Source organism: Prionailurus bengalensis, chromosome A2 (assembly GCF_016509475.1).
Source record: "Prionailurus bengalensis isolate Pbe53 chromosome A2, Fcat_Pben_1.1_paternal_pri, whole genome shotgun sequence".
NCBI classification, from domain to species: Eukaryota; Metazoa; Chordata; class Mammalia; order Carnivora; family Felidae; genus Prionailurus; species Prionailurus bengalensis.
Window position 1 is genome coordinate 57,827,141 of NC_057348.1, and position 24,028 is coordinate 57,851,168.

The 24,028-nt window shown below is 44.2% G+C and overlaps 1 protein-coding gene across 2 annotated transcripts in view; it reads left to right on the plus strand.

Annotated features, from left to right (window-relative positions):
- Window positions 1-3,321: 3,321 nt before the first annotated feature.
- Window positions 3,322-24,028, plus strand: part of RUVBL1 (RuvB like AAA ATPase 1) — a 44,631-nt gene continuing 23,924 nt past the window's right edge. Inside the window, exons 1-3 of one of the 2 annotated variants that reach the window (XM_043588275.1) lie at window positions 3,322-3,615; window positions 7,563-7,649; window positions 15,992-16,124. In XM_043588275.1, coding sequence (XP_043444210.1) covers window positions 3,475-3,615; window positions 7,563-7,649; window positions 15,992-16,124 — 361 coding nt within the window. In that variant the 5' untranslated portion in view covers window positions 3,322-3,474. The remainder of the gene's footprint in view (window positions 3,616-7,562; window positions 7,650-15,991; window positions 16,125-24,028) is intronic. The other variant, XM_043588276.1, reaches the window with a different exon arrangement.

Genomic DNA, 24,028 nt, shown 5'->3' on the forward strand with positions numbered 1-24,028 from the left:
CTTTCCCTTGCCTTCCCTTTCCTTCCCTTCCCCTTCCTTCCTTCTTCCCTTCCTTCCTTCCTTCCTTCCTTCCTTCCTTCCTTCCTTCCTTCCTTCCTTCCTTCCTTCCTTCTTTTCCCTTTCCTTCCATCCTTCCTTCTTCATTCCCCCTTTCTTCCTTCCTTCCCTCCTCTCCTCCTTCTTCCTCTCCTTCCTCTCCCTCCTCCCTTCTTCTCCTTCTTCTTCTTCTTTCTCCTTATTCTTCCTTAAGTCCACCCTACTGGGTGTGAAATAGTATCTCAGTGCAGTTTTGATTTATATTTCCCTGATGACAAATGATGTTGAGTATCACTTCATGTGCTAGTTGGCCATTTGTACATCTTCTTTGGAGAAATGTCTATCAAGTCCTTTGCTCATTTTTTAATGGGTTATTTTTTTGTGTGTTGAGCTGTAGGAGCTCTTAGAATTTGCTAGACATCAAATCCTCATCAGATACATGATTTGTAAATATTTTCTCCCATTTTGTGCATTATTATTTCATTCTGTTGAGAGATAGAGTCTTTTGATGCACAGAAGTTTTAAATTTTGACTGGGTTCAACTTATCTGTTTTTTTCTTTAGTTGCTTAAATATGGTACCATATTTAAGAAACCATCGCCAAATTCAAGATTATGAAGATTTACCCTTATGTTTTCTCTTAAGAGTTTTATAGGTCCTCAACACAGGTTTTGGATCCACTTTGTATTAATTTTTGTATATTGTATAAGGGGCCAACTTCTTTCTTTTGCATATGAATATCCAGTTTTCCCAGCACAATTCATTGAAGAGATTGTCCTTTCCAACTGTCCCATTGAATGGTCTCGGCACCCTTGACCATATATATGAGGGCTTATTACTCTTTATTATGCCTTCCTGAGGCAGTGGTGAGGGCAGAGGTAGGTTTGATCTGGGCTTGTGGTTCAAAGGTCAGGTGTGAAAGAAGTCAAAGCAAAGAAGAAGCAGAAGGGGTTGAGAAACAGTTAGCTGAGATCATCAAACTTGGACTGGAGAAAAGAGGAGATGAGAAACTGGAGATGAAAGAACAAGGGTCACAGAAGTAAAATGAGAGAGCTGGCAGGTCTGAGAGTCTCATCCAGCACAATTCGGGAATGTAGCAGTCCACATAGTTACTTGTATATATATCATCACACTGATAAGGACTTTCATCAGTACCCATGGATGGAGACCTAACTCAAACTATTTTAAGCCCCAATGTCAGTGCCATTTACACTGAAAGTAGGGCAGAGCTGTACCTGGGAATGTAAAAGATCTCATCAGGAATGTCTGGCCAGCTTTCTTCTCCTTTGTGTTGACTTTATTCTTAGGCAGTTTTCCCATGAAGTGGCAAAGATGACCTGGAACACCATGACTCAAGTCTCTTTCTTGGTATTTCCAGTGAAGGGACCGGAATTCAGTGTCACTGGACTGTCTGCTCACATTGCTGAACCAATCATCATTTTTGTGGTGGGGAGAAGGGATACTTTGATAGGCCAGGCCAGGGTCCCATATCCATTCCTGAAACAAAGCTGTGGTTGGGTCAACCCATCCAAACAACTTGGACTCAAAGTCAAAGAAGGGTGGCTCTCGAAAGAAAATTAGACTCATGGTAGCCAGAAGAAGCAGGAGGACGCTGCGTAGGCAACATATGTCCACTACTGTGGGCTTCACCTCCCCTTTACTCACCTGTGTATCTTGGACAATGGCCTGCTGCATAGTCTTCTGTTGAAATGAAAGAAACCGTCTAGTTCTACAACCAGACCCAGCTTTTTTCTACACCAGATGTGGGTCTAGGCTTTGCCAGGCACTTCTCAATTTGTGATCTTGGACAAACTCTGACCCCTCCTAGGGCCTCAGTTTCCTCATCTGTGAAATGAGGATATGGCTAGGCCCGATCTGTGATGGAACAGCTCTGGTAGAAGGGGAGGTGGGGGCATTGGACTGGCATCCTGCCTCTCAGCTTTCCCTTTCCACACACCTACTGGCCACAAAAGAATTCTACAACCCCAGGGAATGTGGTTTGAAAACCATTGGATCAAGTGATCCTACTGAGTTCCCCTGAGCTCCCAAATCCTTATTCCCCAACCCTCGCCACTCATATCAGCCGGAAGGAAATCCTTCTCTTCATGCTAAAGTTTGGGGCTTAAAATACTAAATGTAGGAAAGGTCTTCTCTCCTAACTGAACAATACACAAAGAAGTAAGTCCCACAGAGTGCCTCACTTCGACTACTAGTTGGGGGAAAGTTTTCCTCTTTACAGGGTGAAAGAATTGCTCCTCACCTATGGGTAATGACCAGGAAAAAGTCTATGAGGTGCTAAGCAACCTTCTCAGTGTCATAGGGTTGACGAATCATAGGCCACCTGTAACAAACTCAAGCCTTCCAAGGATTTTCCAAAAGCTTCCATTCACTGACAGAAACCATTACTAAGTCCCATAAAACCTACTGTTTAAAATACATGCAAAATAATAATAATAATAGTAAGGGGCACCTGGGTGGGTCAGTTGGTTGAGCATCCAACTCCTGATTTAGATTCAGGTCATGATCTCAGGGTCATGGGATTGATCCCTGTGTTGGGCTCTGTGCTGAGCATGCAGGCTGCTTGAGATTCTCTCTCTCTGTCTCTCTGCCCCTCTCCTCCGCTTGGGCTGTCTCTCTTGAAAAAAAAATTTTTTTAATTTTAAATAAAAAATAAAATACATGCAGCAAAACTACATGATTTCAAGCGTGTATGTGGTGGTTTAGAACCTTATTTGGATTCATAAGAAGACTCCATTGTGAGCCAGGCTATGTGCTAAGCAATTGAGTTAAAATGAACACAAACATGGTCTACACGCTCCTAATGCCTGCAGTTTAGTGAGAGACAAACATTGACCTAATAATCTTGCAAACAGAAACCTAGACTCAAAAATAATGTTGAAGTATAGATGCGAGAGTCAGAAATTACTACAGTAGCATTTAACTTCAAGTCTGCCTCAACCCTAATGCAAGGCGTCCTAAGTTCTAGATAAGTCCCTCCTTTTCCCCATCTCCAAATCGGAGGTAATAACTTGAGCTCCGCAGAAGGGTATGACTTTCAAATAAGATAATACATAGTGGCACAATTAAGAGCCAGACTCCAGGACCTCACTTTGGTGCAGCGCCCCACTCCAAGGCCAAACTCCTGAGGAGGTCCCCTTGCATTTTCATCCTAGGGTCAGGGCAGGAAGCGCTGGCTGCGGGGAAAGCCAAGCGCGCGGCACAGCCGGAAGTGGGTGGGCGGAACCTTGCCGGCAGTCGCGATGGGCACGGCTACGAGCCAATGGGAGAGCGGAGGCGTTCCCGCCCTCGCCAATGGGACGCCGAGTGAGGCGGGCCTTGACAAACCGCCCTAGTAACAGCCGCATGGTAACCCAGGGGCTGGGCGTGTGGTACTTGCTCCCGGTTTTCCACGCAGGCTGTGGCTCCCGGCGTCTGCAGGATGAAGATTGAGGAGGTGAAGAGCACCACGAAGACGCAGCGCATCGCCTCCCACAGCCACGTGAAGGGGCTGGGGCTGGACGAGAGCGGCCTGGCCAAGCAGGCGGCCTCGGGGCTCGTGGGCCAGGAGAACGCACGAGAGGTGTGGCGGGCCGGCCTGGGAGTTGAGAGGCTACTGAAGTGGGGGGCTGAGGGCGGGGTGCGCGCTTGGATGCCCCGCCGAAGTTTCCGTAGGGCAGTGAGAATGGGCTACGAGGTCGACGAGGGTCGACGAGGGAGGTGCACCCTGGGAGTGGGAGAGGGGCCATCCAGGAGAACAGGTGCCGCCCCCACGGGGACGGTTGACTGCTTCACCTCATTGACAAGTGTCGATTGAGCCCCGTCCACTGTGCCATGACGCAGGGATAAGCGGGGAAGAAGATAGTTAAGGTCCCTGCTCCCCTGGAGCTTACATTTTGGTGTAGTGAGAGACGATAAACGTTTAACCAGTAAATAAAATAATCATTATGTTTTGGTGGAGGTCAAGTCCTGCAGGACTTTGTCGGACCTGGTAAGGAATTTGGATTTTTGTGAACAGCAGTGGGAGTCAATGGGGGCTTTAAAGTAGAGGAGTGATCAACCTTAGAAAACTCACTTTCTTTCCAAGGCCTTGGCAGCTGAAGGAGGAAAGCGGGAGTTAGGGAGAGGAGCATCCTTTCTGACCGTTCCAGTCAAATCCACTTTTTGTTTTTAAGTGGCAGTGATGCCAAGTCATTTCACTTACATTATAATCGCGAAACTATTCACGCTCTTCGTATTATATTTTTTGCAGATGAATAAATTGAGGGTGGAAGAGGTCACTTCACTTACCCCCTTGCCACTGTTTAGCAATGGTAGTGCTGGGATTTGTACTCCCATGTCTTTCTGACTCTCAAAGCAGTGCTCTTTCTGTGATATTACAGCCCCTTTTCTGCCTGCTGTGCTCTAAGATCAGATCCATGCCAAGGCCTTTCATAGCTTAGCAGCTATAGAAACCTGCACTTAATGTGAGGTTAAAGCTATTGCCTCCTAGGCTGATTGTGCTAAAAGAAAGGGCCAAAGAAAAGCCTCTGGCTTCTCTTTTGAGCATCGTCTTTCTAAAAGGAAATATTGACAAGGTCAGGGTGACTTTGAAGCTTCTTTATCCAGCCCCTCTCTGCTTACTGAGGACGTTTTACTGAAAACAGCTAACTAACACTGGTTGAATGCTTGCTCTGCGCCAGGCAGCTCTTATCTCCAGTGTCTTGTTTCACCTCCACCCTAATAACTGTCTGTCCCCTACTTTACTATGCCACTTTTCGGACATACAAAAAAGTTAAAAGACTTGTATAGGCACCTGCGTGCCCAATTGTGCAATGAACATTGTACTCGTTTGGTTTATCCTGTATCTGTTCATTGATCCATCCACCAATCCACTGTTGCATTTCAAAGTAAGTTGCAGACTGTAGTACACTTTACCCCTAAACCCTTTAGCCTGTGTGCCAGTCATGAACTGTGTTTTCAGATTAGGAACTTGGATTCACAGAAGTTAGGTAGGTAGGTCCAAGGTCACTCAGTGGGTAGTGGTAGAGACAAGATTTAAACCCAAGTCTGTTTGACTCCAGAGTTCATGCTCATAATTCTGATGCTTTATGCTTCCTTATGAATATGAGTTTCCTGAGAATAGAGATGGTTAAATATGATTATATTTACTCATTAACGGGGCGCAGTATTTATTTATTTATTGAATTAATAGGCATCCCGCTGCAGCTTCCAGGTTCTTGCATGACTCTGGTCATATCAGCAGTCTCCCTGGTGCTTAACATCCACTCATCTGAGTGTTAGATGAGGCAATCTTTTAAAGGCCCTTCCAGTTCTTTTTTTAGAATTTTAGAATTCACTAAATACATGTCACTGGAGAGAATTTGGAGCTTAAACCGAGGGAGAGAAATGGAAGAGCTCATAGTGTGTCAGTAAGAGTACACATCGACAGTTTGGAAAGTTTCTTTCCAAAGAGTACAGAGGATTATGAGCTTCCATTATTAAGGAAGACCATAGTGGGTGGCTCTATTTTCTTAGAAATGCAGTATATCTGAAGAATACCTTCTGGGCTCTGTTCAGGGCACTGCTTTTCCAACTGAGCCAAAAATGGAAGATAGCCCATCCACATGCACACTTTGAATCCACCTATTTATTTATTTAACAAAAATTTTTAATGTTTATTTATTTTTAAGAGACAGTGTGAGCAGGGGAGGGGCAGAGAGAGAGGGAGACACAGAATCCAAAGCAGGCCTGGAGGCTGTCAGCACAGAGCCTGACGCTGGACTCAGACTCACAAACTGTGAGATCATGACCTGAGCCAAAGTCGGACGCTTAACCGACTGAGCCACCCAGGCGCCCCTATTTATTGATTGATTGATCGATCGATTGATTGAGAGTGTGTATAAGTGAGCGTGGGGGAGGAGCAGAGAGAGAATCCCAAGCAGGTTCTGTGCTGATACAGCAGAGCCCAACTCTGTCTTGTGAACTGTAAGATCATGACCTGAGCCGAAATCAAGAGTTGGACACTTAACCGACTGAGCCACCCAGGCACCATTGAACCCACATTTTTGTAGTGGCTGTCTAAGTGTGGGACCAAGGTACTTCTCCACAGTCCACGGGAAGTAGTGGTAGCCTGGCCTAAGGCAAGGAGATGCACCCTTAACAGTTATATGTTAGGTTGTTAAATCAGTGTAAGAAACCTGATAGTCCTGGGATGTAAGTGTTCAGTAAGTGTGACTCTCAGCCTTCTTTATAGTTAATATCCTAAAACATATAAAAATCAGTAGCCCATTTATGGAATTTATATATACACACATTTATATATCTCTATGTATGTGTACATATGGCTATAAATGATTTAATAGTATTCAGAGAGTTAGAATGAAGTTATAATTCAGAGATGTATTACGAAATCATCAGGCAGTTTACTCTTGAGGATTTGAAAGACATTCACATCTTACGGCGCCCTAGTGTTCACCTCACGTGCAGCATTTGCAACATTCTGGGAGTTAACCGATGGCCAACTAGTAGTGTATGCCTTGATTTTTAACCCTTAATGAGTTAATTTGGGAATCTGATGAAAGCTGTGACTCTCTTCCCTGGAAAAATGCATATGGGAACATATACACACAATTTTGTTTTCAATTTAATTCCGAAATTCAGGAGGTGTTGGGCCTCTGAAGTCTATCCCTGGTCCCAGGCTAAAAATCACTGCTCCCATTTGTACCCTACCATCCATTCTCCACACAGCAACCATCAAGGTCTTTTTTTTTTTTAAATTTTTTTTTCAACGTTTATTTATTTTTGGGACAGAGAGAGACAGAGCATGAACCGGGGAGGGGCAGAGAGAGAGGGAGACACAGAATCGGAAACAGGCTCCAGGCTCTGAGCCATCAGCCCAGAGCCCGACGCGGGGCTCGAACTCCCGGACCGCGAGATCGTGACCTGGCTGAAGTCGGACGCTTAACCGACTGCGCCACCCAGGCGCCCCCATCAAGGTCTTTTAAAAAAGAAATCATCATCTTGGGATGAATAGTCTATGTAGATGAACTTAAACTTTACTAAAATTCTTTTCTGAGTCCTGGCCCCTGCCTGCCTCTTCGACCTGATCTTCCCATTCTCCTGTTAGCTATGCTTTGGGCACTGCGGCCTTTCTGTCCCTTGGATATATCCAGGTCATTCCTGCATTTTGAATTTGGGGTTTCCTTGGTCTGCAACACTGATTCCTCTTTGCCTGGAGCTTTACATGTCAAATAAAATGTCATCAGAGAGGCCTCCCCAGATCATTACCCTTTTTTCTTTACGTTAGCGATCTCATACAGTGTTTTTGTGTATGTCCCTTCCGCTAGACCACAGGCGAGCTCCATGACCACAAGGCTTTCTTTTCTGTCGCCCTCCACTGCTTCCAGCACCTAGAACGCTGCCTGTAGTGTAGTGGCACTCATCGTTGGCTGAATGAGTATGTGAATTGTTTGAACCAGAAACCGGAATTTTTCCCCACGTGAAACGTTTTAATACTGATTTATTATTTCTTTCCATTGTGGTGTCTAGGCATGTGGTGTGATAGTAGAATTAATCAAAAGCAAGAAAATGGCTGGAAGAGCTGTCTTGTTGGCAGGACCTCCTGGAACTGGCAAGGTACTCATTTTCTCTCATTTTCTAAATCTACCCAAGAGAATGATCTTAATGTTTAAGCCAAATTGAATTCGTGTCTTAACTAGTCTTTGTTTAGCTAAATTCGTTACATGTATGTTTGAAAAACTAATGTGCAGTGATACAATTGAGTATCTAAAATCCATGCTCCTCTAAAATTCAAATTATCCTGGCTGACCTCCAGAGAAGAGAGGATGAAGTCCTCAGAGGGGTCTCATTGTGTCTAGAATTTGTCCTTTATCTCTTTCCAGTCTCCTTTGCCTTGGAAATACATTTCTTTTGGCCTAGGGCTTCATTAAATCTTGGGGATGACATCTTACTTGAAGGGGAAAGAAAATCAGGCAGCAACCATTTTCCCGAATGCTAACTTTGCCTAGTGCTATTCTGGCTGTGTGAGAGATGGGGGAAAAGGAAAGAAGAACGGAATCAGAGATACGATTTTTATCTGTAAGGGGCTTCTCTCTGGGGGAGAGAGAGGAAACCATGACAGTACAAAATGCTTCAGTTGAACACTCAGCTGCGAGGTACTGACTGATCTTAAATGCAGTTGGAGTTTGAGCTGGAGGTGGGACTGAGGGTTGGTAAAAGCTGGTAAAACTCTGCTGGACATTTGGCCTGCAGTGTTTGAGAGCATTTGGCTTCACAGGGAAGAAGAGGGCCTTCCAGGCAGAGGAGGCAGTACAGCTTGTTGAGATTTGTGAGAGCACTGGCCAGATACTTGAGACGTATCAGTGTCCCCAATCTGAGTCATGCACGTTCCTCCAAAGGGCCACTTGGTACAGGAGCGTAGGAGCTTGGGGTTGTGTTTGTAAGGAAATAAGCTTTAAATTGCAGCTCTGGTGTTGACTTGCCATAGGACCCAAGGCAGGTTTCTCCACCTTTTCTGAAGTAGCACATGCCTCATTTCAGACAGTTATTCCAACCGGTCAGTTGTAAGATAATGACTGTAATTATCATTTTGAAATCATGTAATTGAATTGGTGGTGTCTTTACATATGTCGGTGTCTTAAAATAGAAGAAGTGCTGTATTTGTGAAAAAGCCTACTTAACCTTTAAAGTGCCATATAAATATGAGCTTTAATTATCTCTCTGCAGACGACATCAGGTTGTCCACTGTATTTACCACGTATTTGCTTACTTTCCTTTTTCTATCTTAGGCCTTCCCTCTCCCTCCATTTTTCTTCTTTCTAAAGAAGAAAAGTACATCATTTAGATGTTGCTTCTAGACGTTTGTTGGTGGCCAAGTCGGGCTTGTATTTATCATGTTGCCCTTGTTTTCAAAGATGGTTATGTTGGATATATAAGTCTGTTGATAGCTATTTTCCGTTGGTACTATTTCTCTTGATATTTGCTACCTGTTGGCTTCTCTCTTTGCTTTTGAGAAGTCTCATTTTGAGGGTTTTGTCTTTTCTTTCTGATGTTTTTGGTTTTGGTGTTTCACTATGATACGTTATCTCTTGATATCTCTTGACTATGATATTATTTCTTCGGATATTGCATTTCCCTATTTGTGCTCTTCTTTTGGAACTCCAGTCAGATATTTGTTTGTTTTTAAATTTTTTATTCTTTTATTATTTTTGAGAGAGAGAGAGACTGAGAACAAGCAGGGAAGGGACAGAGAGAGAGGGAGACACAGAACCAGAAGCAGGCGCCAGGCTCTGAGCTTTCAGGATAGAGCCCGACGCGGGGCTTGAACTCACACAGACCTCGAGATCATGACCTGAGCTGTTGTCGGCCGCCCAACCGACCGAGCCACCCAGGCGCCCCTCCAGTCAGATATTTGAATGCAGCGGTTCTCAACTTGGGGCAGTTTCACCCCCCAAGGGACATTGGTGATGTCCAGAGACATTCTTGGCTGTCACAGTTTGGTTGAGCGGGTATCTTGTGGGTGGAGCGCACAGGTGCTGCTAGACAGTGCTCAGGACGGTCCTTACAAGAAGGAAACACCCAGCACAAAATATCAGTAGTGCCAAGGCTGGGAAACCCTGCGCCAGAGTTTCTCACTTTGTCTTCTTTCTTTTGCAACCTCACTTTCGTGTTTTCCATCTCTTGGGCTTTGCTGCACTGTGGGTAATTTCTTTAGGCCTCTGTTCCAGTCTAATTGTTTTGTGGATTATGACTAAGCTGCTGTTTAATCCAACCCACTGAATATATTTCTCTTCCTCGTTTTGAAAAATTTGAAACCTACAAAAGAGTTGGAAGAATGGTATGATGATCCCCTCTCTACCCTGCATGTAAATAATTAATTGTAAATATTTGGTGACATTTGTATTTTCTCTATTTCTGAACCATTTGAAAGTCAGTGCAAGGACATTCTCCTGTTACCAAGATACTATCATCCGCCCAAGAAACTTAATGTTGCTAACGATATTAGCTAATGTCTAGTCTAAATTAAAATTTTTCCCAGTTGGTCTTTTTGGGGGCTTTTTCATATTTTATATTTGTAAATTCAGAATACAATCAAAGATCATACACTGCACACATTGTTATGTCTCTCTCTTTTTTTTTAAGTTTTTTTATTTATTTTGAGAGAGCGGGAGAGCATGTGTACACAAGATAAAGAGGGAGAGAGAGAGAGAAAGAGAGAATCCCAAGCAGGCTCCACACTGTCAGTGCAGAGACTCATGTGGGGCTCAAACTCACGTACCATGAGATCACAACCTGAGCCAACAGAGCCACCCAGGCACCCCTCTTTAGTCTCTTTTTATCTAATCAGTTACCCTCCCCAGCCTTTTTTGGTTTTGTTTTCTTTTTTGACATTGACCTTTTGGAAGAGTCCTGGACACTTGTTTTGTAAAAAGGTTCTACAGCTGTCCTACAGAGATCATCTTATTGTTTTGTCAGTAGGAGAAGTTAAACACTTGGAAAAACACTGCCCAGGTGATGTCGTGTCCCGTTGTGTCACAGCAGGAGGCTGACAGGAAAGGGGGATAAGGCCACATTCAACGGGAAGGTCCTGGTTCCCTTTATAATTAATTAGTAATTGGAAGTGAAGTGACCTGTGGAGATGTTGCAAATACCCTTTCACCCTAAGGGTGTAGTGCTCCCTCTGATGGTTATTGCTGTATCAGTTACCACACTGGTAGTTGCAAAACAGTGATTTTCTAAATCTGTCATTCTATATGTATTAGCTTGCTTTTGGTTTTGTTCTTCGTAAATAAGGAGCATCCCACTCTTACAAGTTCTATTTTTTTTAATCTGGATTTTAAAAAGTCTGGCTATTTTTGATAGCCTTTTATTCCTTGTTCATGAATCAGTTTCTTTTTTCTGTATTCTTGGTATGCCTGTGAACTTATGTTTGGCTGGTCAAATCTGCGAGGCTTCTCCTGAGAGTGCTTCTGAGGGGCCCTGCTGCACTATCCAGGGCACTTGCTGTGAATTTTGTGGCTTGGGTTTTCTGGTCATCAGCTTAAAGACTGATCCTAGAGTCGTGTGAGAGCATGCTGTGGAGACTTTTCTCCTCACCCAGAGCCACAGGCAGGACCTACAAGTTTATACCTTGTATGTCAGGGGTTGTTTGTTTGTTTGTTTGTTTGTTTTTGGGCTTTTTTTGGCTCACCTTTTCTACTCATGCATGGCCCTTCAAGCCTCCTTTTTATTCGGGGGTTTCTCTCTTACCACTGTAGTACCTTGCTGAGGTTTCTGCTGTCAAAACCCTCCAAACTTTTTTTTTTAATGTTTGTTTATTTTTGAGAGAGAAAGAGAGAGAGACAGAGTGCGAGCACGGGAGGAGCAGAGAGAGGGAGACACAGAATCCGAAGCAGGCCCCAGGCTCTGAGCTGTCAGCACAGAGCCTGATGCGGGGCTTGAACCCATGGACCGCAAGATCATGACCTGAGCTGAAGTCGGACACTTAACTGACTGAGCTACCCAGGCGCCCCAGAACCCTCCAAACTTTCAAGGCGATGGTAGTTTACTACTCTGGATTTTTTATTATTTCTTTATTTCTGGCTGTTTGTAACAGGAAGGATTTTCCATGACTCTCTCTAGTGTGCCATATTCCTGGCAGCGTAAACCGTTCGTTCCTTTTGTAGTACTGTACCATTTTCCTCTAGGAAATACGGGAAGTTCTCACCACTGCTGGTTTGTCCAGTCCCTTTACATGAAGGCATGTGGTAACTCTTCTGCTTTCCAGGGCGTTGATGGGCCCCACGGTTTAGGCAGCTTAACTAAGTGGAGGCAGGAATACGGTGGTGCTTATTTTAGAGAAACAAAAAAGTGGTTGGTATGGACGACCTGTTCTCTTGAGGATGTCACACTGTTCGTAGCAGGGCCTTATGTTTAGGTTTTAGAGAAAGGTGGTGTTCTAATGAGATGGGAAATGAAGCAGACTTCTTCAGTCTTCTTTTGGCAATAACCTCTTTTTTGTGTGCCACTTGCCACTTGCATGAGGGGTAGTCACAAAGAAATAATGTCTTAGAGGTTGGGGTTTGCATCTTGGCTTTGCTGCGTGCTAACTGATGTTGGGTGAGTTAGTAACGTGTGTGTTTCAGTTTGTAAATCTATCCAACACGATATCAGACATCAAACACTAGATCATCAAGTTCATAGGCTAGTTGGGAGGATCCACTGAGACCTCATGCAAGTGACCTAGCACTATATACCAGGTGTGGGTATAATAGCTATATTGTATACCCGCCTTCTGGGAACCTTTACAAGGAAGAAACTAGACATGCCGGAAGCATTTCTTAACCAAGTATTTATCATATTTTAGTGGAAGGATACTGATCATCTCGGCTGTATTAGCTGGAGGTGGGGAGATGTCACCGAATCAGATAGAGTCACTGTCTTTGATGTTCACAACTGAGGGTGTGGAGTCAGGGCCCGTGGAGATACCTGGGTGAGAAAGAGGAGTGACTGAGAAGGTGGCAGGTTTGGGTAGCAGGTGGACGTGGTGCTGGAGTCTGCTCCTCACACTGTACCCTGTCGTGCTCCAGAGATTATTCCTTCGCTTTAGGGTATCAGAGAATAACAGTTTTAGGGGCATCAGTCTCAAGGTCACAAACTCAGATGCCCACTCAGATAGGCTGTGAGGATGAGGGAGGTGCCTGGGCACCAGCACGAAGGGGCAGGGTGACTGTGGGGGCCAGAGCGGCACACCCTCACTGAAGGTGGCAGCTGTTCCTGAGGTCTACACCCGGTGCTGCCACGCAGTAATGAGGGCCCATTGTGGCTAGACTTTCTGGATCCTCAAAAGAAGCCAGATACCTCGATTTTTTTAATATATGAAATTTATTGTCAAACTGGTTTCCATATAAGACCCAGTGCTCATCCCAAAAGATGCCCTCCTCAATACCCATCACCCACCCTCCCCTCCCTCCCACCCCCCATCAGCCCTCAGTTTGTTCTCAGTTTTTAAGAGTCTCTTATGCTTTGGCTCTCTCCCACTCTAACCTCTTTTTTTTTTTTTTTCCTTCCCCTCCCCCATGGGTTTCTGTTAAGTTTCTCAGGATCCACATAGGAGTGAAAACATATGGTATCTGTCTTTCTCTGTATGGCTTATTTCACTTAGCATCACACTCTCCAGTTCCGTCCACGTTGCTACAAAGGGCCATATTTCATTCTTTCTCATTGCCACGTAGTACTCCATTGTGTATATAAACCACAATTTCTTTATCCATTCATCAGTTCATGGACATTTAGGCTCTTTCCACATTTTGGCTATTGTTGAGAGTGCTGTCATAAACATTGGGGTACAAGTGCCCCTATGCATCAGTACTCCTGTATCCCTTGGGTAAATTCCTAGCAGTGCTACTGCTGGGTCATAGGGTAGGTCTATTTTTAATTTTTTGAGGAACCTCCACACTGTTTTCCAGAGTGGCTGCACCTGTTTGCATTCCCATCAACAGCGCAAGAGGGTTCCCATTTTTCCACATCCTCTCCAGCATCTATAGTCTCCTGATTTGTTCATTTTGGCCACTCTGGCTGGCGTGAGGTGATATCTGAGTGTGGTTTTGATTTGTATTTCCCTGATGAGGAGCGACATTGAGCATCTTTTCATGTGCCTGTTGGCCATCCGGATGTCTTCTTTAGAGAAGTGTCTATTCATGTTTTCTGCCCATTTCTTCACTGGATTATTTGTTTTTCGGGTGTGGAGTTTGGTGAGCTCTTTATAGATTTTGGATACTAGCCCTTTGTCCGATATGTCATTTGCAAATATCTTTTCCCATTCCGTTGGCTGCCTTTTAGTTTTGTTGGTTGTTTCCTTTGCTGTGCAGAAGCTTTTTATCTTCATGAGGTTCCCAATAGTTCATTTTTGCTTTTAATTCCCTTGCCTTTGGGGATGTATCAAGTAAGAAATTGCTGTGGCTGAGGTCAGAGAGGTCTTTTCCTGCTTTCTCCTCTAGGGTTTTGATGGTTTCCTGCCTCACATTCAGTTCCTTTATCCATTTTGAGTTTATTTTTGTGAATGGTGTAAGAAAGTGGTCTAGTTTCATTCTTCTGCATGTTGCTGTCCAGTTCTCCCAGCACCATTTGTTAAAGAGACTGTCTTTTTTCCATTGGATGTTCTTTCCTGCTTTGTCAAAGATTAGTTGGCCATATGTTTGTGGGTCTAGTTCTGGGGTTTCTATTCTATTCCATTGGTCTGTGTGTCTGTTTTTGTGCCAATACCATGCTGTCTTGATGATGACAGCTTTGTAGTAGAGGCTAAAGTCTGGGATTGTGATGCCTCCTGCTTTGGTCTTCTTCTTCAAAATTACTTTGGCTATTCGGGGGCTTTTGTGGTTCCATATGAATTTTAGGATTGCTTGTTCTAGCTTTGAGAAGAATGCTGGTGCAGTTTTGATTGGGATTGCATTGAATGTGTAGATAGCTTTGGGTAATACTGACATTTTAACAATATTTATTCTTCCAACCCATGAGCATGGAGTGTTTTTCCGTTTCTTTATATCTTCTTCAATTTCCTTCATAAGCTTTCTATAGTTTTCAGCATATAGATCTTTTACATCTTTGGTTAGATTTATTCCTAGGTCAGATACCTCGATTTTTATATGAAATTTCCCAACATTAAAAAATGGGCAACAGATTGAGTTTAAAAACGCACATGACACTCAGCAGGGCAAAACAGAACTGGGCTGTGGGCAATGAGTTTACAACTTGTGATTTAATCCAGGACCTTGATTTGGCAGGTGGGGAAACAGGGCAGCAGAGGTTTGCCATGGGCCCAGGGTCACGGTAATAATTAGTTGCCGAACCAGCACTACAACCCAGTTTTTGCCCTTTCCACCAGTGCTTTTTGTGCTACATCACATGCTGCTTCTCTAGCAGATGCTACCATCTTAAAACTATCACCAAAATGGCACTGAAAAGAAAATCTGAGAGGAACCTCTGCTGGGCCAGTTTTAAAATACTGTCTCAGGGTGCACTTTGTTGTTCTGGGCAAGCTTGTTTTCTTGCTTAGCCCTGACCCCTTGGGAACTGACCTTACTTAGGCTCTTGTTTCAAAGTTGAGGAAAGATGAAAACAGCATTAAAATGCTGTGGCATCTCCCTGTCCTGTACCAGCTTTAAAGCATCGGCTTTTCATACTTGATATTTGACGATACATCTATTTGGTCTGCTTGTGTTTACCATCTGTCAGCTGTAGTTATCTTTTGTAGTTATCTACAGAATCAATTTGTAGTTTACTAGGGCATGTTCAAGTGTAACTTGGGACCAGCTCATAGCTTGAGAATCTAGCTCCCACATCCTTCTTCACCGTGTGTGGGCCACTCAATCCAAAGCGAACGTCACGTAATTCATTCTTTGGTTAGTGTTTTCTGATGCTCTCCAGGTTGGTGTCCTCCCATGCTTGTAAAAACAGAGAGTAGTATCTCAGAGACTGGAGCGGTGTTCCGAGCCCTGTTTTGATATCGAGGGGACAGTTTGGGAAGTCTACTAATTACGATGGCAACAATGATCTTTGGAACCCTACTACTGCCAGAGTTCAAGTTCCCACTCTGCCATTTTCTAGATTATGATTCCCAGGACATGTTATTTTACCTCTCCTGTGTCTCAGTTTCCCTATTTGTAAAGTGGGGAAAGTTCATTGTGTAGCTCATAGGCAAGTGGGAGGGTCACGTGATGCACTTAGAGTCGGGCCTCACTGGTGTCAGTGAGTGATAACTGTGGTAATTACAGGGATGATTAAAGGTGCCATTTAGGTTATAAATCGACTGTCCACAAAAGTCATTCAGCATTTATTGTGTGAAACATGCCAAATGATGTTGAAACTAAAAGGACTAGATCTTCGGTTACTCCTGATTCATAATTTTCTGATAGGATATGTTTCTGAATTATCATATTTTCAAGAATGTAAAACAAGTGCATTCCCATTGTTCTCTGTAGACAGCTCTGGCTCTGGCTATTGCTCAGGAGTTGGGCAGTAAGGTCCCCTTCTGCCCAATGGTGGGGAGTGAAGTTTACTCCACGGAGATCAAGAAGACGGAGGTGCTGATGGAGAACTTCCGCAGGGCCATTGGTGAGTATCACGTCTGTGGCAAGAGTTGTTCTCATTTGCCCAGTTCGCTGAAGCTGCTTCATTGTGCAAACGCCTTTACAGCTTGTATTTGTTGTGCTACCATTTTTCTTTTGGCACCATTAGTGTTATCTTCGCAAGCCAAACAAAAACCCAACTTTTCTAGTTGAAGTGTTTTAGCAGTCAGAAAATGTAGACCCTGGTTACGGGACTGGGGTTTTTCACATGACAAAGTAGATGTGGCCATAAAATGATTTTTTAAATAACAAGTCAGATTTTCCCGGCAGCCTTATTATGCTTTTAGAGGTGACTGTCCAGTGAGAAGGTTTGGACTTATGCCATAAGCTTTGTGTGTCGCGATGCTAGAATGTCCCCGGTCCTGGATGTTGAGCCAGAAGAATCGTGGCCTGTCAGAGAGTGAGGAAACCATGGGGGGGACGGGCAGAGGTTTGAGCTTACAGGGTTTGGTGCTTGTTACATGGCAGGGCCCCCCTCAACATTGATTATAGCCTTTTGTTCCCCCAAGAGGAATTCTCTGTCTTCATTTTGCATATGATGACACAGAGTCTCAGGACGTTACACGACTTGCCTACAGTGACCCAGCTAGTGAGTAGCAGCACTGTAGTCTGAACCTATAGCTCTCGGATTCTAGAGCCTGTGCTCTGAAGACCTGCAATGAGAAGAAAATGGCCTCTCCCAAATAGTTACGTCTTCTCCACTAGGAGGTCTGGGCCTGTCTCCCTGCCCCATTTTTGTTGCCCTCGCTCTGGGAAAATCCCAGTGTCCCTCACATCTAGAAATAGTTTATTCCTTTTAAGATACTAAAAACTGTTTAATGTGTGTCTGCACATGTGGGAGCCTATCTCTAGGATACGGTTGCTGAGTCATGGGTTATGAACCCTTGTCATAGTGCCTGTACAGTTTTCCAGGCCCTTTGGTTGTCAAAACAAGGTGAGCATTCTTCAGAAGGAAATTTACTGGAAAGCTTGGAGGAAATGAGGAAAGTTTAAGCAAGAGTGGATTTGTCTAACCCAGAATGCTTGCCTTAAGAATGCTAAAGTCTAGGTCAGGGGTGAAATCATGTAGGGTCTTAAGCATGATTAGGGCTTTGCATCTGTCACTGAGTGAAAAGGGAAGCAATTAGAGAGTGGTTTGGGTTGTCCAAGGATCCCTCTGGCTGGGGCATGGAGAGGGGACAGTGAGAAGAGTGAAGGGACAGTGGGAGACTGTGAGGAGCCTGAGCAGGAGATGGTGGTGGCTTGGACCTGGTGGTGGTGGCAGAGGTGATAAGAAATGGTCAGATTCTGGATCTAGTTGGATGGTGGGGCTGACAGGATTGCCCAGAGGATTAGATGTGGGGCTGTAAAGAAAGAGAGGTGGCCATTTTGGGAGATGGGAAAGTCTGGAGAAGAGCAGACTGGGTGTTGATTGAACATCTGCTATGGACAGAGTATCTCCTGTGGCCCCAGTTCCTGGCACATAGTGGGGCTCAGTGAAGTTTTTCTGAATGAGAGAAGGGACTGGGCTTTTAAAGCAGGTAGAAAACAGAAGCCTTTAGCCGAAGAAAGATAGCCCTCAGTCTGTGTCTGGTGATAGACATACTCCGCTTGGTCTACACAGGGTTTTTTAAAATAAATGTTGCATTGGTTGCCAGTGTTGAGAAATTGGGAAATGTCCTATGAAATCCTTCTTTCTGGCTTCCTGAGAGAAGCTTTCCTTCCCACATAGCAGCAGTCGGGTGGGGCTGAGCAGGGCCCCTTTCCAGAGCGGGGCTCGCCCTCCAGCCTGCCGCCGTCCCTGGTACACCGGCCCTGCTTCTTCATGTCGCCCGCCAGGCGCTCACCCGCACCAGGTCCCTGCGATCGCTGGAGGGTGGGACTCTTGTTCTAAGCCAGAGACCCTGTGAGCTGTGTCTGTAGGCTTTGTGTTGTGTAGGTATGGACTTTTTTTTTTTTTTTTTTTTAACTGTAAAGTATTTCTTACTGGAAATCTTTTTTACTGTGAAACATTGAATTTTTTTGGTGGTTGTTATAAACTGAAATATAACATACTTAGAGAAAAGTATGTAAAGCATGCCTGTAGTTTAACAATTTCTTATGAGGTCAACGCTTATGCCGTCACCACTCAGCTCAGGGAACGGAACAGGGCCAGCACCGCAGCTGTCATTCTGGCCCTGGCTGGCCACAGCCCCTCCCCTCTCCCACGCCAACCCACAGAGTGCGAGGGTTGTGTGGCCGCGGCCTCTGTGCTCATCAGAGCCTGTACAGCAGTGTGGCTGAATTTTGCCCTTTTCTTTCTTTCTTTTTTAAAGTTTATTTGTTTATATTGAGAGAGAGAGATTGAGATTGAGCAGGGGGAGGTGCAGAATCCTATACCAGCATTGTCCATGACTGTCAAACGCTGGGAAAACTCCAATATCCATCAAATGTGGAAGAGATGCTTAAATGTGGCTTATTCATACTGTCAGCACGGAGCCTGACGTGGGGCTCGAACTCACAAACCATGAGATTATGCCCTGAGCTGAAACCCAGAGCCGGTCGCTTAACTGACTGAGCCACCCAGGTGCCCTGTATTTTGCCCTTTAAACGTCTTCTAAATGGAACCTGGTTTAGGTGTTGTTCCTTTAGCAGCATTGATGTTTGTGAGGTTCAGCGGGTGTCATTACATGTTTGGCCGTCTTTGGACTTTTGCATCGTATCTGGAATAAGGGTGGAAATGGGTCACAGGACCCAGGGTTTATAAAATCTTTCTCTGAGTGCCTTCTAAAAACTTAATGAACATGTGGCAAAGATCGTATTTAACTCACTAATTAAGACGCTACAACTGGCCCAAATCCCTGAGCACTTTCAATATGTATTGTTAATTATTAAAAAGAAATATTTTTCTGCCCTTGATAAAATCTGACAAAACTGACTTTCGCACACGTGCGTGCGTTTAGGTTGCATGAAAGTAACTTTAATGCTCTGCAGTTTGAAAAAATAAAGATAAATTTCCTAGGTATCTATTTTGCAATTTGCCATTTTTGAGGGGAGGGGCAGCGTAGTTCTTTTGATGGCAGTGAGGTAAAGAGAATTTCTTGATCCTGCCACAGAATAAAAAGGCAGGCCATTGACTGTCTTCAAAAAGGAACCCTGCCCATCTTCCTCTGCCTTTGAATTCCTGTGAAGTTGGCAGAGGGGTGGGGAGGAAGCGGTAAGCTGACCAGAAATAAAAAGCAAGAAGTCTGTGCTGTTTCCTTGACGTGATGAAGGTCCCTGTCAGGGATTTAGAAACCTGAGCCAGCAGATGAAACCTGTGTCATTTGTGTTGCCGGTGCCAGAGATAGCGCCAGCTCGGCCCCTTCCCTGGCTAACAGCCGCTTTCATTGTCCGTCACCCACATCCCCTGCCTGCTTGTCAGCACAGAGCGACTTCTAAACAAATACGGGCACTAGTGAGAGACGGGAATGCCTTTCTTCCCCACTCAAGGAATTTCATGTCATGGTCATTAACAGGAAATAGAGGGAAGCATTCCACTGGAAGGAATTTATCTCTGTGGGATATAAAATTGTTGATTGAAAAAAAAATCCAAGTTCATTTTAAAAGTACAGAATTTTCCAAGTATGTCACAGGCTTCTGATACATTCATGTAGTTTGGAAAATTTTTGTCTTGATGTTCAGGAATTGAGAGTTTGGTAAGGCAAAATGTAACACAACATCTCTTTTGGGGCTGTTCCAAAACTTCCATTTGTAGGCTATCAGATTGACTGAAGGTAGAGTAGAACTTTTCCTTAACTTCAGTATCTGAGAGAGTCTTTGTCCTGGTTGGGTTTCTGGAGAAAGAAGGCAACTGCTCCAAAGATAAGATAATGACCACATTTAAAAATGCGAAGTGATGGAGAGTGTCTGACCCCATTGGCGGTGTTTCTTTGTGCCGCTGGGCTATTTGCATATCAGAACAGAGGTGGCTTGATGGTGAGGACACCCAAACCATATCTGGGCTACCTGTCATCACAAGTGGTTCGTGTCTCTACATTGTGAGCAGAACAGAGTTCTTCATTCCTTCTTACATGAGTGGTTCTCAGCTGTGACTGTACGTTGGCATCATCCGGGGAGCAATCCCAACCCCTGAGATTCAGGCAGATGGTCTGAGTACAGCCAGGGCAGGAAAAATAGTAGAAACCTCTCGTGATTCTAAAGGGTGAGAGCCATGATGTAGACTCCAGCTGAGGTTTAGAGCAGTGTTCCCAAAACTTAAGCCAGCAGTGTTCCTCCTTTGCCAGGTCTTACCAGTTTTACGTACTTAAATATTTCTTTTTAAAATGACGTGGTACTTTTGTGTGCACATACAGTAAAGTGCACGGGAGCGTTAAGCATATAGCTCTGTGAATTGTCGTACATGGAAAACCCATGCCGCCAGCATCCAGTCAAGAAAGAGAGTATTGCCAATACCCCAGAGTGCCCTTCATGTCTGCCCCCAATCTCCATTCTTCCTTCCTCCCCGCCCCCCCACATTAACAACTGTCTTGATTCTAACATTATGGTTGTAGTTATGCCTGTTTTTGAACCTCATATACACAGTCATGCAGTATGTATTCTTCCGTGTTTGGCTTCTTTTCCACAAAGTTATGTTTGTGAGATTCATCAGTATTGTTGTATTTAGAATAATTCTTTTTCACTGCTCTGTGATATTCTATTGTGTGAATAAGCCACATTTAGGCATCTCTTCCACATTTGACGGATATTGGAGTTTTCCCAGTGTTTGATAGTCATGGACAATGCTGCTATGACCGTTACTGGCCATGTCCCTTGGTGCACACGCGCGCCCATACCTAGTGGGTATATACCTAGGAGCTGAATTACAGGGATACAGGATATTCATGTGTTCAACTTTAGGAGACGTCAGTTCTAAAGCATTTGTGTCAATTTATACTCCCATTCGCAGTGCAAACCTTCCTGCTGTTCTGCGTCCTCACCAACTCTTGGAATTGTCATCCTTTTAATTGTAACGATTCTTGAGGTTGTCGAATAGTATTTCATTGGTTTTTTTTCTTTTTAGTTTGGAAATTTTCAAATGTACAAAAAGTGGTCAAATGCTGACCTTCCCACATGGTCTCATCACCAGGCTTCAGCTCATAGTTAATCTTGATTGATCTGTAGCCCCCATTATTCCCCTCCCAGATTCTTTTGAAGTTAATTGCAGACCTGCTTTTTCATCCATAAATATTTCAGTATGTGTCTCTGAAAAATAAGGACTTAAAGGAAACCCCATTGTACCACTGTCCTGCCTAGAATAAACAATATATTCCTTAGTATCATCAAATATCTAGTTAGTATTCAAATTTCCAGTTGTCTTGTGTCACAGTGTGCTTTTTCTTTTTTGAAGATTTTTTTAATTATTGTTTGAATCAGGACACAATCTATCTGCATGATAGATTAGTTGATATGTGTCTTCTATCTTTTTAGCCTATGGGTTTCCCTTACATTTGTGTTCTTTCCTTGGGGCAAAACATGAATTTGCTGGAGACTGGGCTCACACCCAAGGGCTGGCAGAAAGGACCGCTGAGGTCTGTGGGCACATGTTACCTGGAAGAGGAAGGACAGAGCAAGTGTTGTAGGAAAGGCAGTCAGTGAGCTGGGGCCCTGTGGTGTAGTGTGGTGTGGTGGGAAGAAGCTGGTCTCAGAACCAGAAGACTTGCACGCTTGTCCCAGGTCTACCACGAGGGAGGAAAGGACCCTTTGCTCCAGTTCCCGGAGCTGACTTCCCCTCTGTAAAATGACCTAAAGAGTCCTCACTCTGGCTGTTTCACAGGGCTAGGTTGGGATGTGGTGGCACCTCCTCTTGTCCTCACGATACCAGTGCAGGATCAAATGAGGCAGTGACATGCAAGCCCTCCACAGACTGGCAGGAGGGCTGCTTCTGTGGGCTAAGAGGCTGCCACAGCCAGAGGTAAACCTATAAATAGTATGTTCCTACTGGTGTGGCCCGCGGCTTTCCTAAATGTAGGGACTCCTTCTGTACCCATCTTCAACTAGTATGACCCAAGGATGTTTTCCTCCTTGTCTTTGAACCGATGACATATACAGTGACTTAAAATTATTTTCTTGTTGATGTAGAATTCTTGGAAAACAGATGCATTAGCTGTTAACTTACCTGTGGTGGGCATGGTTTCAGAGAAAGCCATTTGTATCTCTAGACTCAGACTTTAGGAATTTGGGAGAGTTTGTGCATGCGTGTGTGTGTGTGTGTGTGTGTGTGTGTGTGTGCTTTCAGAGCAACCGTGTTCAGTGGTATGCGTTTGTTTTCCTGTCTTAAGAAAACCTTTATTTGCAGGGTGTTTGGGTGGCTCAGTCGGTTAAATGTCCCACTCTTGATCTCAGGATGGTGAGTTCAAGCCCCTGTGTTGGGCGCCATGCTGGGTGTGGAGCTTACTTATAAATAGCTTACTTATACATACATACATACATACATACATACATACAAAAATCTTAGCAGAGTTTAAAAAAAAAACGAAGAAAATCTTTAGTTATTAGTAATTATCATTGCTTTGTTAGAAAAACTCATGGGGCGCCTGGGTGGCTCAGTCGGTTAAGTGTTTTACTCTTGATTTCGGCTCAGGTCATGATCTCACGGTTCGTGGGTTCGAGCCCCACGTAGGGCTTAGTGCTGACCATGCAAAGCCGGCTTGGGATTCTCTCTCTCTCTCTCTCTCTCTCTCTCTCTCTTTCTCTCTCTCTCTCTCTCTCAAGATAAATAAATAAACTTAAAAAAATTAAAAAATTTTTTTAACGTTTATTCATTTTTGAGAGACAGAGAGACACAGAGCATGAGCAGGGAATGGGCAGAGAGAGGGAGACACAGAATCTGAAATAGGCTCCAGGCTCTCAGCTGTCAGCACAGAGCCCGACGCAGGGCTCGAACCCAGGAAATGTGAGATCATGACCTGAGCCGAAGTCAGATGCTCAACCGACTGAGCCACCCAGGTGCCCCAAACTTAAAAAAATGTTTAAAAGAAAAGAAAAACCCAATTTTCTTGTTGTTATTTTAATGTGTTATTAAAGCATTATATATATGTGTGTGTGTATGTATGTCGATACATACATACACACAGGAAGAAAACATAATCATAGGTATATAGCTCAGTGAGTTTTCATAAAGTCAGCATACTCATGTACCCTACACCCAGATCAAAAGACCAGTACTAGAACTCCAAAAGCTCCTTGTGCCCCCTCCAGTCACTCTTCCCTGCAGGGGCATGCCTGTGTTGACTTTGGAGGCAAAAAACCTTTGATCCAGATGAGGCCTGGGTTTCAGGGTTGGGGGTGTCATGGTGGACCTGAGCTATTGCATCACATGGCAACTTCCTTAGAGATCTTGGGCATTACGGAGAATATGCAGAAGTATCTGTAGACAGATTTCTTAGGTATCGGATGGTCTGCCTGATGGCACTCCCTTTCCCCTTGAGTATCTTCCTGCATTCATCCATTTTTGTGTGTGGCTATTGACTGTCTAGCAGAGGGGGAGTCAGGTCTCCAGAGTCCCTGCAATCCCATGTGTGAGTGCTGGGTGGGAGGCACAGGTTGCCATGGGAGTCATTGGAGGGTAAAGAAGAAGGGTGTGTCAGGCAAGCTTTCTAGAAGGAGTAAGTATTTCAGCTGGGGAGTTGGCAAAGCCAGAAAGGAGGGAAGAGTACTTTAGGCAGCAAAAACATTATATAAAAAGGCACTGAGACCATGTTGTAAAAATTAATTTGGTAACAATTCTTTGTTTGCCAACAACATTTATTGACTAGCTTATGTGGTTGATGTTTCGAACAAGGAGAGACATTTGCCTTCACTTATAATATTCTAATCTGAAAACTGAATGCTTTATTATAGGGTGAGGGGGGGTTGTTTTGGGGTTGTGGCCTTGGAAAACTTCTAGAACAA